The sequence below is a fragment of the Pseudorca crassidens genome, chromosome 5 (assembly GCF_039906515.1).
Source record: "Pseudorca crassidens isolate mPseCra1 chromosome 5, mPseCra1.hap1, whole genome shotgun sequence".
Taxonomy (NCBI): Eukaryota; Metazoa; Chordata; class Mammalia; order Artiodactyla; family Delphinidae; genus Pseudorca; species Pseudorca crassidens.
Genome location: NC_090300.1, coordinates 144,023,997 through 144,042,049, shown reverse-complemented (window position 1 = coordinate 144,042,049; position 18,053 = coordinate 144,023,997). Strand labels below are relative to the sequence as shown.

Here is an 18,053-nt window from a genome sequence, read left to right as displayed (position 1 = left end):
TGACCTAGAATTGTCACCTAGAAGGTGACAATTATGAGATACACATTCAACTCCAAAAATATTTACTCTGAAGTTAGGTTGTTTTTGGAGAAGGAAGGAACTCAAAGCTTCCTCCAGGGGCTCACAGGGGACCTTACTGGTTTGAATTTCAAGGTCTCCATCAAGGGGGGAACCTCTCTCTACATGAAAAGTTAAAACAATGAGGAGGAAAGCAATAACCTCGTGGTTTCTCTCACAGCAGATTTAACACTCTTTCCTCTTTATCCCATGTTCTACCCACCTCACCTCATTCTCCCTCTTCAACCTGGAAAACAAAAGGGTGGAGGGAAGGGCACTTATGTTCAATCTCACTTCTCATATTAAGCTTCATGTCATCAACACCCTTTTCTGCATTCTTAGATGATTTACAGAGGGGAGTTTGTTGTCTGTATAAACTGTGAATCTTTGACACAAAAATTCATACTCATAAAAACTGCTTCTGAGCCTCTCCTGAGCCAAATAGAGGTGTCATCACGAAGTGTTTTGGGCACAGAAGGGTGATCTCTGATGACTGAGGTAATTCGCCCTCATTCCTAACTCAGGAGGCAAGAGGTACGCCCCAAGCCTGTTCAAAGCCAAACACTGTAGCAGAAAAAAGAATGACCCAGAAGCTAAATTCTCTACTAGTCAGAGACAGGAAGTCATCAGGGACTGAAAAGCACAGAGAAGGCTCCCGGGAAAATAGGGACTTGAGCTGATTGTGTTAGTTCTGTCACAGAAACAACCATTCATGACACTGGTTAAGGAACAGCAAGGCAGGCTTCATTCAGGGGAACGATTTGATAGGTGAAGGCATGACCACAATAGTGCTTTGCAGTAGGGGAGGGAGATTGGATTCAGCTTTGAATACAACAAGGAAAAGTGGGAATTTATAGCCAAGGAGTGAAGGGGAGGAAGAGGGGTCATTGGGTGAAAAAATTGCTAAGAGGAAACATCAGGGGTGAGGGGCATTCTGGCTAAATTGGCTTCACAGGAGTTTTGCAAAAGGCAGGTGAGGAGGATCAGAGATTACCTGGTGATGACAGAGAGTGAGGACTTTGATCAATATCAAAGGTGACAAGATATTGTGGAGATTCTGGCTAAACTGACTGAGCAGGATACTTGCTAAAGTGGGTTCTTAGGGGATATGCCCAAGAACATGGCTCAGTGGAGCTCCTAGGTCACTGGTCAGAGAGACACTGTGTCAGCCCCCAGGGTGGCTGTAACAAAGTCCCACAGCCTGGGGGACCAACAACAGGAATGTGCTGTCTCAGGTTTCTGGAGGCAAGAAGTCCAAGATCAAGGGGTGGGCAGGGTCGGTTCTTTCCAAGGACTGTGAGGGAGAATCGATCCCTGGCTTGTAGATGGGCATCTTCTCCCTGTGTCTTCACATTGTCTTGCCTCCATGTATATCTCTGTGTCCACACCTCCCTTTTTTTTTACAAGGACACCAGCCATGCTGGTCAGGGCTCACCCAAATGACCCCATTTTAACTTGATTTTCTCTTGAAATATTCCATCTCCAGATAAGGTCACATTCTGGCATGGTAGGGTTAGGGCTTCAACAAGTGGGTGTTGACTGAAAAAAAATGCACAACATGAGAGTTGTGAGTTAAGTTTTATTTGGGGCAAAATAAGGACTATAGCCTGGGAGACAGAATTTAAGATAGCTCTGAGAAACTTCTCCATAGAGGTAGTGGGGAAGGTCAGTGTTACATATGATTTCAGTGAAGGGGGTACATGCAGTCAAGCACACGTTTTGGCAGAAGCTTCCTGCTAGTCATGAGGAACAGGTGTCACCATTAATGATTTTAGTGCTTTTCTAGATACGAGGAGATGCAAGAATCGGGCTCATAAAATCTTCTCCTAAAAATATCTATCTGTCTGAAGGCCTGTTCTGCCAGTTTTTCCCAGAGCACAGAGGGCCTCATTCCTGATGTCCACCCTGAACTCCTTTCAGTAGATGTTGAAGGTCAGCGGCTGCAGCAGTTCATGATTTAATCCTTGCAGAGGCAGATGGCAAGTGCCAATCTGTAGTTGGCCTGGGTTTGGAGGGACACAATTCAGCCCGCATCCCTGACTCCTGAAGAGCTGGGAAGAGAGAGTGGCAGGGCCCAGCGGTGTCCTGTGGGGTGGTGGGTCTGGAGTGGCGGGGAGGGAAGCTCCATCGTTCTGTCACTAAACTTTCTGCTTTTCCAGTTCCAGGTCCCCCCGCAGGAGTCAAGGCGGCTGCGGCCTCAGCCTCCATGGTCTTTGTGTCCTGGCTCCCCCCTCTCAAACTGAATGGCATCATCCGAAAGTACACGGTGTTCTGCTCCCACCCCTACCCCACAGTAAGTTGGTAAATCACCCAGTGCCTTTCAAGCATCTTCCAGAAACGAGCCATGGGCGCTCGCTTGAGACATTCTCCTTCCTTTGTTTCCCACCTCCTTGGGTTTCCCCAGTGGTTTTATTCTTCTCCCTGCTGTCTGCACATACAAAGCAAGGTCCTCATTACCACCTCACTGGAAAATACACTTCTGAATCCTTCTAAGGGACACAGTTGTCTGGAATGATTGTTTATTGGGTGAGTTCCCACAAACACTGCCAGCCGGCTTATCAAAATCAAAACCCAGAGGCCTTAATTGATTGTCAGTGGACACCACCTATTGATTTTGCTGTTGGGCTCATCCTTCAATTCACTTCATGCTTCATCTGCCTCCCTCGCACACCCTGACCCCGTCCTCCTTCCCTGCCCATCGCCCACTGAGACCCAGCAGCCAGAAAACCCTTGTTATGCTAGAAATGAAGAACTTTAACAAGACTCTATGACCCTCACAAGTACAACAGTCAGCTTAATTCATTGTGAAGGAATTAAAAGGTAGGGTACTTAATATTTCAAAATATGGGGTTTGCTGTCATTAGTATTAACACCACTGAATGATACTTACAGAGTTAGAGTGTTTCTTAAACAGAAGAATGTGTGTATCCAAAGGGGAAATTTCAAAGAAAACAAAAAATGGTTCATGAAATTTATGACGTCTTCATAGAAATGTTTATGACATTTTCTGAGGTAGGCGCTGTGTCCAATCCATCTTTCCATCTCCCAGCTCCCGGCACAGTGCATGACATGCATAGCCATTCACTGTTTGTGGAGTGAATACACAAATTAATTTTGGTTTTATTGTGGTAAAATATCAAAACATAAAAGGTAGCATTTTTAAGTGTTCAATTCAGTGGCATTAACTCCATTCACATTGTTGTGAGACCATCACCACCATCCATCTCCAGAGCTCTTTTCTTGGAAAACTGAAACTCTGTGCCCATGAAACACTACCTCCCATTCTCCCTCCCCCAGCCCCTGGCAACCACCCTTCTCCTTTCTGTCTCAGTGAATTTGACTATTCTAGGAATTTCATAGATATCACCGGAATAAGACAGTGTTATCTTTCTGTGCTTGGCTTTTTTCACTGAGCATAATATGTTCAGGGTGCATGTATGTTGTAGCATGTGTCTGAATTTCCTTCCTTTTTAAGGTTGAATAACATTCCTGAACTAATTTAGTAATTACTTTTTAATTAAAATGACATGCTTTCCCAAGTCTAGAGTCTGTAGGGGACCCAGAGGCCCAGTGGCACTATAGACACTGAGGATGATTAACAGTGGGGAGACAGGGGGAGAGCAGGAGTGTGGCTCACAGCTGGGCCTCCATCTCTGAAAAATATCAAGTTGTGTGTTCTGCTGTTTATATGTCAACAGCAGCACCTCTGGAGTTGAAGTAAAGACTTAGAGGTAATATGCTTAGATATGGGTTTTAGAACTTGTGTGAGTTCCTTATCTGGTTTCAAACATGCTGTTAACTCTCACCTGCTGAATCCTACCATCAGATCCCACCATCAAAGTCCAGAGATGCAGAGCAGTGTAGAGGACACGGTAGGTGGCCCTCTACTCAGAGGCCATTCACTGAGGACCCTGTGCAGGTTCTGATCCTTTGGGCATCAGCCCTGACATACCACCACATTCAGCAAAGAGAGACAAAATTATTGCTGAAAATGTGCCCATATTTCACTCGAATATGAAGGGCTTCTTTATTTGTATTAATTCATTCATTTCTTGATTTGCTGTAGGACTCCCAATTGCTCTTTTGACTCCAACGAGCTAGAGAGAGCCAGCAGGGAACACCGGCAGCTCACCCTCATTCTGTCTTCCCAATCAGCTCTTTATCTCTAAACTAAAAGCCCCAACCTGGCTTATTTGTAATTAGTCCTGAGTGACTGAGGCTTAGAGGAGCGAGCCCGCGTTTGTGGATCGTGGGTGCTATATTACTCTCCATCCTCCCAGCCTACGAATTAAGTCCTATAAAAAAGGAGGAGTTACTATCCCAAACACAGTATCCATCGAACACTCTGTAGGATGGAATATAAATAATTTCCCAAGGGATTTCCAGTCTCTCCCTGCCTAGAATAATGGGACTGAACTATCCAGGACCTTCTCAACAAGAGCCTTTCAAAAAATACCTTAGCGAGATCAAACTAACCAGAAAAGGTGGGAAATAACTGAATTTCTCACCTCCTTGATGTCTTACAACCACTAGCAGGTGTTTCTGTGTGGTCTTTAACCATATTAAAAAAACATTGTGAATCTAGAAATATGATTATCACAAGGTGCCTGTGGTCTCCCAGGAAGCACCACTTATTAAGCTTTGCAGAGAGGACCCAGAACTCCAGAGCTGTCCTCAATAACATGAAGTGAACCAGAATCAGTTTTCTTCCATCTCTAGAACCACATTGCTATTCATCTATTTCAAATATCACTTAAGACCACGAGGCCTATTTTTAATAGACTTTATTTTTTAGAGCAGTTTTAGGTTGACAGCAAAATTGAGTGTGAGGTACAGAGACTTCTCATATGATACCTATTTTTAAAATAAAATAATGCCATTGCAAGTAAAGATGAGAGAGAACTAATGCACGTGTCTTCAGAGGTGAAGACTTAAAAAATTCCATCTACTATTCTGTTTTTTTCCCGTGGAATGAATAAGGAACTATAAGTTACTGGAAAGGGGGAATTTTTCCCATCTCTAGTGTCTGCGATTTAATTTTAAGTCAGAAAACGATGCTATCAAATTTCTGAGGCTTTTACTTTTCTGCCAATGTATCGAAAGAAACACCAGAGGGCAGTCCTAGTTCTGTGTATTTTTCCTGCTCGTGTATCTGAATTTTTTTTCCTTTGAAATGACTTCATAGTCGAATGTAGAACATGGGAAGATAAATTAGGACACAGTATACTCCGTAATTTAATCTTCTTTATGAGAGTCCCTCGGCTAACCTCCTTGCTGATGTAAATTTTCTCTCAAGATCCTCAATTCATGCCCCTTCCTTGTGAAAGTGCCTCGTTAAAAGACACAGGCTCTTTTCTCTAATATGTACGATGCATTGTCTGATTATAGGCATTTGTTTCACGGTGTTCCCTCAGGTCAGTTTAGTAAAAGTCATCAGCATATGAAACTTTGTATGTTGCCAGACAAGAAACTGGAAATTTGTCTCAAGGCTGGTTGTCTAAAAGTGGTGCTTGGTAAACATTAATCTCACTGTGAGGGACCAGCTAAAGCAAAGAGACATCAACCTTCCCAGTCAGAGCAAAACCTCAAATCTGTTTGATTAAGGAATTCATCATATAATTTTTGGAACCATGGCTATTACTTTTAGTATATAATGGTTTGGATGATCAATTCATACACTATGAGAAGCAATGGAAATCCAAAGTAATGAGCTAGCCTTGTAAGGTCCCAGGTAGAAAGTAGTTAACCTGGATTTCCTCTCTAACGACCCTCCCTACTTAAAAGCAGACTGTGAAAAATGTTATATATTACATAAGCACTAGGAGGTAGAAATTGTCTGTTCTCCAAGGCTAAGCTGGTGGACATAGAAATGTGAAATTAGATAGCACAAACTTCTCATTAATGAAGAATAAAAATCAGAAGGTCTAAAAAATTATATCAGTGAGCTATGATCCACCTCAGTTAGTCCAGTTTCAGAAGATAATGTTAGCCAGTTCCTGCACAAAGTAGAGCCCAGTAGATGCTGCTGAATGAGCAAATGAGACTCATAGCAACTACCTCTCCACAGTGGAGCCCACAACTCAGAATTAAGCAAGTCTTCTAGGAAGCAAAGAAAGTAGCCTCTACCAGGTCCAGACAACATTCAAGCCAAGGTAGCAGGTGTGTGTTTGCCTCCCAACCCTCCCTAGACTGCATTCCCTAAAGCTATAGTGGGGCTGAGGACAAGACAGAGTGGCTTTAGAGAACCACAAATATTCAGGAATCTCAAGTCAAAAAATGGTGCAATAACAGAATCAGGGAAGTAGTATCTAATGTGACCACCTGAATTTATAATGATGCTCATCATAATATTGATTGTTCCTCTCTCAGAAGTAACCATGGGCCTCCTGGTTGTAAAATTCCATTGCCTCTTAGGAAGAAGTAATGCTCTTCCTATTTTAAGTTGTAGCATCACAAGCTATTATATAGTTATTTGTTTTTAAAATTTGTTTTTCTTAGCTTCCATTATCCTTTTATTCTTTCTCCTTTGTTCTCCCTCTCCCTCAACACCCCACCCTTAAAGGTAGGCATTTTTCAATACTCTACCTTCTTTTCATATTCTTTACTATCTCCCTGAATAATTGAATCTATTCTCATAATTTAACCATCATCTGAAGTTAAGGGGTTCAAAATGTTTATCTCTAACCCTGACAATCTTAGAGAACCAATCAGTCCTATATTGTCAACTTCCTACTATCCATGTCTTCTTGGAGACCCCACCACATCCAACATGTCCAGAACCAAATTCATTCTTGCCCCCCCCTTCTGTTCCTGTTTCTCAACTAAGCTAATCATTACCTTTGACTAAGCTAATCATTACCTTAGACAAAGCTAAGCCTTAGATTAACTTTGACTCCTGTTCTCCCTTTCCACTCATTATCTGATTTGTTTCCAAATCATTTCTTCATTTACCCAGCAAATTTCTGTAGAGGGCTACCTTGTGCCAAGGGCTGAGCCAGAGTTGGAGGTGTATTAGTCAGGAGAAGCTGAGTTATGCTGTGTAACAAGCATGCCTAAAAATATCAATAATTTCCACCAATAACAGCTTTATTTTTCTTTCACATTCATGTTCATTGTGAGTTGGTGGTAGCTCTGATCCATGTTATCTTCACTCCAGGAAGGACCCATATGGGTTTTATGGCAGAGGGAAATAAATCTCTGGAGAGTCTGACATAGGCATTAAATGCTCCAGCACAAATCAATGGCTAGAATCCATCACATAGCCTCACTCAACCACAAGGGAACCAGGAATACAATCTGAACACATACTGAGAAAACAGGCAAACCAGAATGTTTGGAGAACAACTCTAATATAACCAAGGGACTGCAATGACAAAGGATAGAGTGTCTTTCTTTGAGAAGTTCCTAGTTCTAGGGAGGGCAGAAAATACTAGAGATGGTCACTGCTCTGTGTGGCATGGCAAATGACACAACAGTGGCATGGACAGCACTGGATGACACAGGAGTCAGGTAGGAGGGTGTTACTCAAATAATCAGGTCAGAGACTGTTACTTAGGACATATATACAGCCCTGGCTTGCAGGAGGGGAAGAATTGTACCTGATGAGAGGGTTTTATGACCAAGGGAAATAGCACCTGCAGAGTGACATTGTGTCATGAAGAGTCTTTCTCCACAACATCTTTCTAATCCTCTCCCTTCCTTTCACTCCCACCACCGTTGCCTTGGTTCAAGTCCTTGCTTGGGAAACCAAACTACCCATATCCATTCCCTTCCACTGTCTGCATCACTGTCATAATTATTCTTCCAAATTCTTTGTCCGATCATGTCATGCCCTTGTGCAAATTTCTTGGATAACTTCTCCCTTTTTACCTAAAAAATGTTCAGAATTCTCAAGATGACCTGTGCAGATTTCCATAACCCAGCTCCAATGGCTGTCTCCTATTCTACTAACCTTCCTCCATCCAAAATCTAAGCCACACTGTGTCTCCTGTGTGTGTGTGTGTTGTGTGTGTGTATTGTGTGTGTGTATTAGGTCCTCCTCCTCCTTGTCTTTTCCCTCTCATCCTCCCATGTAATAATGTTTATTCTTAAGGCTCAACTTATTTATTCTAACATTGTTGAGCACTTGCCATATTCTAGCTGCTCTGTGTTAAATGCTTTATGCTTATAGTTTCCAAACTTGTTTTTTCATGACTCACAATTGGAAATATATTTCATGATCACACTCCAGTACACACACACAGCAAAAGCCTTGTAAACAAAACTTCACTTACTACACATGATGCACTCTGATATTTTCTGTTATATTGGATTTTTTTCTCTTCTTTTATTTTTTAAATGATTTCCAGGCCCACTAAATTGCTTCTATGGACCACATTTTTAAAAATACTGCTTTCATCAGTTAATTCTGATGATTACCTTATGCAAGAGGGGTTGTTTTTATTCTCTTCTCTGTACTGGTGCTGACATGGAGACTGTGCAGCCTGCCCAGGACCACGCAGCTTAGCAAGGTAAAGACAGGGTCTGTAGCCCACAGGGGTCTGAGCTCAGGAACCAGGCTCTTCACCCTAACAGCCTACTGCCTTCCCCGGGGAAGCTGGCCCCATCTCGCCTCAGCATCCCCAGCACTGATTTTTAACCTCTCTTTGATGTAACCATAATCTCTTGCATCACTTTTGGAGGGGGGCATAGCTGAGCCCCCGCAGTGGCACGTCAGTTTCTTAAGTACATGAACCACAGTTAGTTACTATTATACCTTTGGAAACCCCGGTATTATGGTGACATAGTAGATGTTCAGCAAATGCTATATTGAATTAAATTTTATGGATGATGGCTATGAGTCAACCAATAGAGGTTAAACTGTATAATGAAGTTTCTACTTAATAAGGCAAGAAAAGTGTGTTATATACTTTGGGATGCTTTCCATCCCCTAAGGATTTAGATAAAATGCCTGTGCTTTTGAATCACTGACATGGAAATCATTCTGCCACAGTTCCAGCTAAATGACTTATTGCTGGACCTCTTTATTCTGTAATGGCAAAGCTGTAAATTATGGAGTTGCCAAAAGTCATCCAAAGAATACACAGTCATGTTTCACATACATATACGCAATTAATCACATGTCAGCAGATCTTTTTTGGGCACCTCTGTGTGACAGGCATGCATTAGGCTCTCTATGCTCTTGAGATTAACTGAGCTCTACTCTAGCACTCAGCATCGTATCATATGACTGGGAGAAATCTAGAAAAGTTTCCTTGAGACAGACCTACAGCTAAGCATATGAAAACCAACTCTGGTTTTATAAAATTTCTGGGGAAGTATCAATATATTCTTGAACTTCCTTAGAAATATCTCAGTATTTCATGGCCAGTTCTGATGAAATATGTTCTAAATCTGCTTTAAATTTTTTGTGCTGCAATTTACATATATTTATTAGACTCCAACTCTTTGGGGGAGTGAGGGGAAGTACATGCTATCTTTTATAATCTAGTTCTTTAAAAAGATGAAGAACAATAATCTAGTTCTTTATCTATCCTCAATGAACCAGCCAATAACTGCTCAATATTTCTGTTAAGTCCATATTTTAATTTTTTTTAAATCATCATCTGTGGTGCTTCAGTATCATTGGGCATAAAGTGAAGCTGTCCAGTTGCTATAATAGGTCAAAATGCAGGTGACCCCTATGCTAAGGTTGGGAGAAAGCTTGGCCTTTAAAATCCTGAGCCCGATTTTGGACTTTATTGAACAAAGGGAAGCAGAATCATTTATTCAAATGGAATTTCTGTACAGAAACAAGCCCTAAAAATCACCCTTCAAGCCCAGTCTCACAAGATTGCCTGCTCAACTTGGCTTTGAACTGCCATTCATTCTGACTAGACAGCGGTGTAAACTTCTCCACTGCTTCCAAAGTAGCCACAGATGAAAATGCCCTTTTTTTTTTTTTTTTTTTGGAATACGCGGGTCTCTCACTGTTGTGGCCTCTCCCGTTGCAGAGCACAGGCTCTGGACGCGCAGGCTCAGCAGCCATGGCTCACAGGCCTAGCCGCTCCGCGGCATGTGGGATCCTCCCGGACCGGGGCACGAACCCGTGTCCCCTGCATCGGCAGGCGGACTCTCAACCACTGCGCCACCAGGGAAGCCCAAAAATGCCCTTTTGATCAACTAGCTTTTGGAGTTTTTGGAAGAGTCCAGCTTTGAAAACATATCATCTTTTTGACTTGGTCTGATACAGACATGGGGTACTATTTAAGGAAATAAATGGCTTCAGATCGTTTTCAATTAAGAAGTAAGAATAGCTATTTTTTTCCCAAAACTATATATTATACCTCTATTACATTTATTACCTAGAACAGCCTTTCTCACAATTTCTTTCTTATATTGTGAGAAGTTATGTAATGCTAACCAGTTCTTTTGTGCAAAATTTGTTGAATAGCTGATAGCAATCAAGTTAAATTAATAAAGCCTTTTTACAGAGAGATCATTTGTATGGCAGATGGTATGACAACAGGGAAAGGATAAGACAAAACTGTGCTAAATGGAGGTGATTTTGTTTGAAAGAGAGTGGAAAATATAAGCATCCTGTAATGTCAGTCTGTCTATTGGGACAATGCCCTGATTCTAAACAATAGCATGGAGAAACTAGTTTCTTTCATGCCTTTTCTGCATATCAACTTTAATTCACTTGCAGAACATTATAACAATAATTTTTATATTTGGGAGACCCAAATTAAAATATTTTATATTTGGAAGTCTTTCTTAAAAGTAGCCCATAGCCATTTATATAATAGCCGATAGAGTGATCTTGGTAAAGTACAGAGGAAACCACCAAAATTGACTAAGATAAAACAAGTAGCTTTAATATGCTATTATTTCTATGAGAGCTGGCCATCTTAGTCTATTCATTAGGAAGATCTTTGTGCTGTATTATCTTCTTCTAGAGATGAAAATAATGAAATAAAATGGAAATCAGATCAAAATGTATTATACATAGAAATCTTAAAAGAGGTAAATCTTAAATTGATCCAGCTAACTGTTTATTCTTCATGTAACTGAGGCTCCTTCTCTGCCACTAAACAGAAAGATTTTACATGCTCTGAAAGAGTCATTGCCCTATAATTAAAAGAGCTATCATTTTGTTTATTCTGCTTTGGAGGTTTTTTTAATCACTGCTGTGAACATTCTATCTCTGAAATCATAGCATTCAATTTTTTTAAAAAAATAGTATGTTAATAATTAGATGTTAAAACTTTTTCAAGTACCATATTTCTTTGATAGAATTAGTGTTTCATTAAAAACTTACTTGAAATTTTTTAAAGTGGAATTCTGTTTATATCCATCAGAAATGCTGAATAATTTGATCTGAGCAGCCTGTGACTCCATAGTCATCCTCTACACGCATTTTTCTGTTGTGCTCAAATAAATTATAGGTCATTATTAAAGTCACTAAGACAACAGACATTTCCTCAGTCCATTCCAAAGAGTGGTTAGTGGGTCCCGACCCTGCAACGTTCTAGCCTAGGATCCCTGGGGGATAAGTGGAGGGCGGAGGGTGAGGCAAGGCCCACTCAGAGAGCCTGAAGCATCCATGGGGGAGTGATGGTAAGAACATACAAGATTATAATCCAAAGGGCACTCTAGGATTGACCCCATACTAGGACACAAAGCAAGCCTCAACATATTTAAGAGTATGGGAATTATTTCAAACATCTTTTCTGACCACACAGGCATGTAATTAGAAATCAACCACAGAAAAGAAATGAGAAAAAAACGATTACATGGAGACTAATCCAAAGGGCAATAATGATAAGGACCCTAAGGGACATATAAACAAAGGGAAAATATAACACCTGATTGAGGGGATTAAAGAAGGCTTTACAAGTCCATCTGTTCAGCTAAATAGTGTAAGAGATTTGAAAATGGATTCAGCCACTATTGGGTAAACATCCAGTTTTATAGAAATTACTAAAGAGCATTTAAAGTAGCTCATTGTGGCTAATTTTATCTTATTTACTGGTTAAAAAGTATCTTAGGCATGAAAGGAAAAACAATACACCAGCATCCCAAGACAATAATTCTGGAGTGAAAGTAGGACTGGAAGATGCTGTTCCTCGCCTTTTCATGGGGTGATATTAAAGCACTAGGATAAGACTAACCTAAGCAACCTTCACATCATTTTGAGGAGGATACTATTGAGTTCCTCAGAAATGCATGACTCCACCCCCCAGACCTAAAGCCATAACACAGAAAGGCAGAACACTGGAAATGTGAGCTCTCTGGCTTGGGTGTCGAAAGGTGAATATCGTTAGCTGTATTTTCCACTCTGGGTACAATTTTAGGGAGGCAAGCATGTCAGAAGCCTTGTAAAAACTTGCTATAAATTTTTTTTAAAACAAATGCATGAAGTTCCCATTTATTTTCCTAGGCATTTTACAAATGTGAATTCATGTCCTTGGCTATGACAGGGATAGTTTTAGGAAGGGAATTCAAATGATTTTATTTCTAGATTTTAGTAGGAATTTGTCAGTTGCCTTATTTTAATTTTTCCTCCGTTTGCCAAACCATGGTTATAACTCCTTCCTTGACGAGCAAACTTACCTTATAATCTATACAATGGAATTGAATTCAATAAATGTCTATGAATTCAAACTCAGCAACTATTTATGAGCTTTTATTATTACTAGGCATGGTATTAAGAGCATCTGCACAGCCCAAAGGAAAGATCTGTAGTCCAGCGAGCTTGTATGACTGGCCCCAGATGTCCTGTACCTGGTGTCAAGCCTCATCGTACACATATTTCTAATCACATCAGCCTCCACACTTCCAGTGCAATGGTGTTGGCAATACCCCAACTACCTCCCAGAGCAAAGACCCATGAACATTTGATTTGAAGTACGATATTTAGCTCAATAGATAAACTACTTACACATTTTATAATTTAAGTGTGTGTCTTGAAAGAATACTGAAGTCTTTCCTCAAGAAAACTATGGACTGTCCCTGTTCCGTGACACCAGCTAAAGAGAACAACCCTGTTCTTCTTATTCAACAATCTCTGATGGACCAAGAAATACATAACTCGGCTGCCACTTGGAGGATTGCAACTGAAGAGTGATTAATTAACAATCAATGTCAGTTAACTCTGGATTCTGATAGAATCAGCATGTTTAAATACTTTTTAGATGAGAATGAACAACCTTTTCTCAAATGGCTAACAGGAATTTATGATGGGCGCAGAACATTGGCCACCCCAATCCACAAATGCCCTGTCTGCTCCATCATGCTGGCACTGACCAGAATTAGAAATGAGCTGTGGGGCAGAATTTCCCATCAAGAACCAAGCATACACAAGTCATATACCTGGCATCAGAGCTTTCTTCATGTTGCTTGGTTTTGTATTCCCACAGGTCATGAAGTAACACAAGCCTTCCCTTAAAACAAAGGTTTAGCCCAACTATAGTAATCCATTCAAGCTTAATTCATATTGTAGGAATAATAAAATCTTCTAGAATGGCTAATATCTCTGTCCTGACTCTGAAAATGATGAGACTAGAGAGTTAAAGATCTACCAGAAGAAAATTAAATATTTAGATATTTAAATATAGAGAAAAGTGTCTTTCTCCCCCTCCCCATAAATTTCTCCTTTTGACAAATTTGATTCATTCATCCCTGAGAAACTACACTGGGAGTTTGTCTTTCTTTATGCTACCATTTCCTATCTTGTTGCCCTTAGAGTGTAGCTCTGCTTTGTTATTTTCTATTCTATTTTCCATTCTATCCCTCCATGCTCATTTAATGCTTCAAAGCCTTTGAAGGATCAGCCTAGCTGAAGTATCAGGAAAAATCCAGAAGTAAAATCAATCCCTCTCACTGAGGATTCCCAGTATTGGGGAGGTAATATCACACAATGGAATGCAGGTAGAAATTGGCAAGTCAGTTTAAACATGATTCAATCCTTGTGTTGGAAAATCTGGTATCCAATAAAAAGAAAATTAAGGAAATGTAAATATAATCAATGCTATTATACATCATATAAAATTTTAAGGAAAATGTTCCATAAGGAAGTAATACTCATCCTCCCTCTTTCCCAGAACAAACATGTTTGGCTGAGCATTGAGAAGGGCTTAAACAAATAGATTTGCTTCACTACCCTGAATGGGTTTCTGATTAACCTTTTTCCCATTTAGCTCTTTTTCTCTTACCTGTTGCCACCTCTTGAATTTGTTAGCAGTGGTTGAATTTTGCACCATCTATGGATAAGTAATGCTGTTTAAAATAAATATTATATAATTTTCAGTACCCCCCTCTATTGGAGACATCTCATACCTGTGGGCATCCCTCTGGAGACAGCTAGCCTTGCTCTCCCTCACAGCGTCCACGTGTGAGCATCCTTAACCAAGCACCTGCAAGTGACAGCTAGTCCTAGCACAGCCTTCTCTGCTTTCCTGAGCAGGGCTAGCCTTTAACCTTCTCAAATGTGACTCACCTCTCTCTACGGTGAGTTCAAAGGCCCCTACCGCCCATAGGTGGGAATGTACACAGACATCTCTCAACAAAAATATCCTATTCTTGACTCAGCTTCTTACGGGACCCAGAGATAAGTGACGGTCGGAACATTAGAATCAGAAATCCCTGCATAGGTGGTCTCACATTTTTGTAAGGAAAGAAAGTACTGGCATCTTTGGGACTATTCTCACCTCTTAAGGACACTGCTAAAACTTCATGATAACAGGAAAAGTCACATTTAATATCCAGTTACATATATAACAAAGAAAACGAATCAACTCTTCAATTATTTAAATTGTTCAGTCAATTTTCTTCTTGCCCTGCTACTGAGACCAAAAAACTGGTGCCCAATTTTATGGCAGTCATCAGGGGAGCATAGTGGCAGCACCAGTGCAACCAATTTTCCCAAATAACCAGTAGGAACCCCTGAATAGCTTGACTCTAATTTTCTATCCTAATCCTTAGAGAAAGGTCATTCCAACTGGGGGAAGTTTTTATAAATAAACCTCTTTTACTTCAACTTTTGGTTAGTCTTCTCTGTAAATGGTGAAACAGATATTGTTGCATAAGAAATCATAGTTTTATTGATTTTAGCTATGCTTCAGGTAATTTTCAGGTATGTTTCAGGTAAAAACTAACTAAATAAGGGCCAATTGTAGCTTATAGACAGGATAGTGATTGAGCTTTAACTAAGGACTCTGCACTCTTCATGGAAAATTTTGTAAATATATTTTAAAGCTCTGTTGAAGCTGAATGTTCAGTAAGCGCAATTGTTATAATTTGCACATCATAAGCTTTGTAAAATTAATTTGGCAACAACATTGCCTTCGAACATTACAGAACACAAGTACACATAGTCTTGGGATTGTCTTCTTGGTTTTCCAGGAAACAAGTCAAATTCCCTCTGAACTTCTAAAGGAATTAATGTTCCCCATGATTTTCTATCGCGGAGTCAGGCTGGTATGCATAAGGGGATGGGGGTTGGGTGGCTAAAGTGGGGCAAGTGGAGTACAGATGCACAGATGCACCCTAGCACGTATGCACATCTGAGCACTCTGTGCAAGGGTCCCATAGTCTCCCTTTAATCATCTGCACTAGGTATCTGTATGTTAAATATTTGACAATGGGAAATTCTCTGATATTATATTTTGTTGAGAGAGCATAGGTTTTATGACAATGTGGAGGTATATTAACACTTGTGTCCCCTGTTTAATTGCAGAGCTGGGGCTGCAGCTTATGCAGCCTCGTGACCTACATGAGGTTTACTTTACAGCTCACAAGGGTAAAAGTAAGCTCTTCACGTGTTTGATTGCTTGCAATTGGCAGCATGGGGTGTGAGGAAGCAGCATTGGACTTGAATCAGAAGCCCTGAGCTTGAGTCTCTGATCACCCTTGTCTGGCACAGTGACCTCAGTGAGTCAGTTACTCTGGACTTTAGTTTCCCTACAATATGGATAGGCTGAGAATTTTCCAGATCTTTAAGTTCTAGTTCCTTTTGGGTTACCAATTCCTTCTTCAATTTATGTCTCTCTTCTCAACTTTACTACCACTGTCAGTAGGAACCAACACTTTGTTAAGACATCTCCTCTGCTAAACATCCAATTTCATCACTTGCAGGTTCTACCTTCCACAAAATACTAGAACATGACCACAATTCAGCCAGGTTCTTTGCCACTTTGTAACAAGGATTGCCTTTTCTCCATTGTCCAATAACATGTTCCTGATTTCCATCTGAGACCTCACTAAAATGGCCTTTACCATCCGCATTTCTACCAGCATTCTGCTCATTATTATTTGCGTATTCTCTAAGAAGACTGAGACTTTTCCCTCAGCTCTCCTCTTTTCTTTCTGAGCTCTCACCAGAATCACCTTTGGCGAACACCTCATGGCAATCTCAGCTTGTTCTATCATCAGCCTCAAAACTCCTCCAGCCTCTACCCATTTCAAAGCCACTTCCACATGTTTAGGTATTTATTACAGCAGCACCTCATTTCTCAGTACTAATTTCTGTGTTTGTCTGCCTGGACTGCTATTTTGTTATTAAGTTCAGAGATGTTTAGGATTGTTGTGTCCTCTTGATGAATTGATCCCTTTATCATTATAAAATTACTTTCTTTATCACTGGTAATATTCTCTGCCCATAAATCTACTTTGTCTGATACTAATATAGCCATTGCAACTTTCTTTTGATTGGTGTTAGCCTGGGATAGATTTTCTGTCCTTTTATTTTTGACCTACTTGTATTTTTATATTTGAAAAGCATTTTTTGTTGGCAGCATATAGTTAGGTATTACTTTTATATCCAGTCTCAAAATCTCTGCTTTTAATTAGGATTTTAGATCATTTACACTTAAAATAATTATAGGTATATCGATGTAGGTTTAAATCTATAATCTTGCTACTTTTTTATTGTCCTATTTGTTTCCTCCTTACTCCTTTTTAGACTTCTTTGGATCAACTGAATATTTTTTATAATTCTATTTTATTTTCTGTTGTCTCATTAGTTTTATTTTACTCTTATTTTGTAACTTTAGTGGTTTCTTTGGGATTAATGCATATCCCTTTTCATTCTACATTCAAGTGATATTATGTACTTCACATACAGTTTGAGAGCCTTACAGTACCATGCTTCCATTTTTTTTCCCTTCCTAATATTTGTGCAATTGTTTTCATATATTTTACTTTTATATATTTTATGGACCCCACACTATATTTTTATTATCTTTTAATTATCAATTATCTTTTAATGAGATGTAAATAATAAAAGATCATATGTATTTATTTACATTGTTACCATTTCTGGTATGTTACATTCCTTTGTGTAAGCTTATATTTCTACCTGGTATCATTTTTCTTCTGCCTGAAGAACTTTCTTTAACATTTCTTGTAGTGTGGCTCTGCCGATGATTAATTCTTTCAGCTTTTTCTATATTTGAAAAAGTCTTTTACTCTCTTTCATTTTAAAATATGTTTGTTGAATGTAGAATTCTAGGTTGACTTTTTTCTTTCAAAACTTTGAAACTGTTGTTCCACTGTCTTCCTACTTGGTGTCTTAGTCAGCATGGGCTGTTATGACAAAAATGCCATAGATTGGGTGCTTTTAAGCAACAGAGGCTTATTTCTCACAGTTCTGAAGGCTAGAAATCTGAGATTATGGTACCATCATGGTAGGTAAGAGCCCTCTTCCCAGTTGCAGATTCCTCATTGTATCCTTACATGGCAGAAGGGGGCAAGGGAGGTCTCTTGGGCCTCTTTTATAAGGGCACTGATCCCATGGGTGCCCTTCACCTCCCAAAAGCCACACCTTGGGAGTGTGGTTTCAGTATATGAATTTAGGGGGGACATTCAGACTATAGCACTTGGATTGTTTTTGACAAGAAGTCTGAGACATCTTTATTTTTGTGCCTGCATATATAATATGTCTTTTCTCTGGCTACTTGTAAGATTTTCTCCCTATCACTGGTTTTGAGCAATTTGATTATGATGTGCTTTGGTGT

The 18,053-nt window shown here is 39.9% G+C and overlaps 1 protein-coding gene across 2 annotated transcripts in view; it reads left to right on the top strand.

Annotated features, from left to right (window-relative positions):
* Positions 1 to 18,053, top strand: part of DSCAM (DS cell adhesion molecule) — a 754,308-nt gene that overhangs the window by 664,676 nt on the left and 71,579 nt on the right. For both annotated transcript variants that reach the window (XM_067739530.1, XM_067739531.1), the window contains exon 20: positions 2,217 to 2,350. In XM_067739530.1, the coding sequence (XP_067595631.1) occupies positions 2,217 to 2,350 (134 nt within the window). The remainder of the gene's footprint in view (positions 1 to 2,216; positions 2,351 to 18,053) is intronic.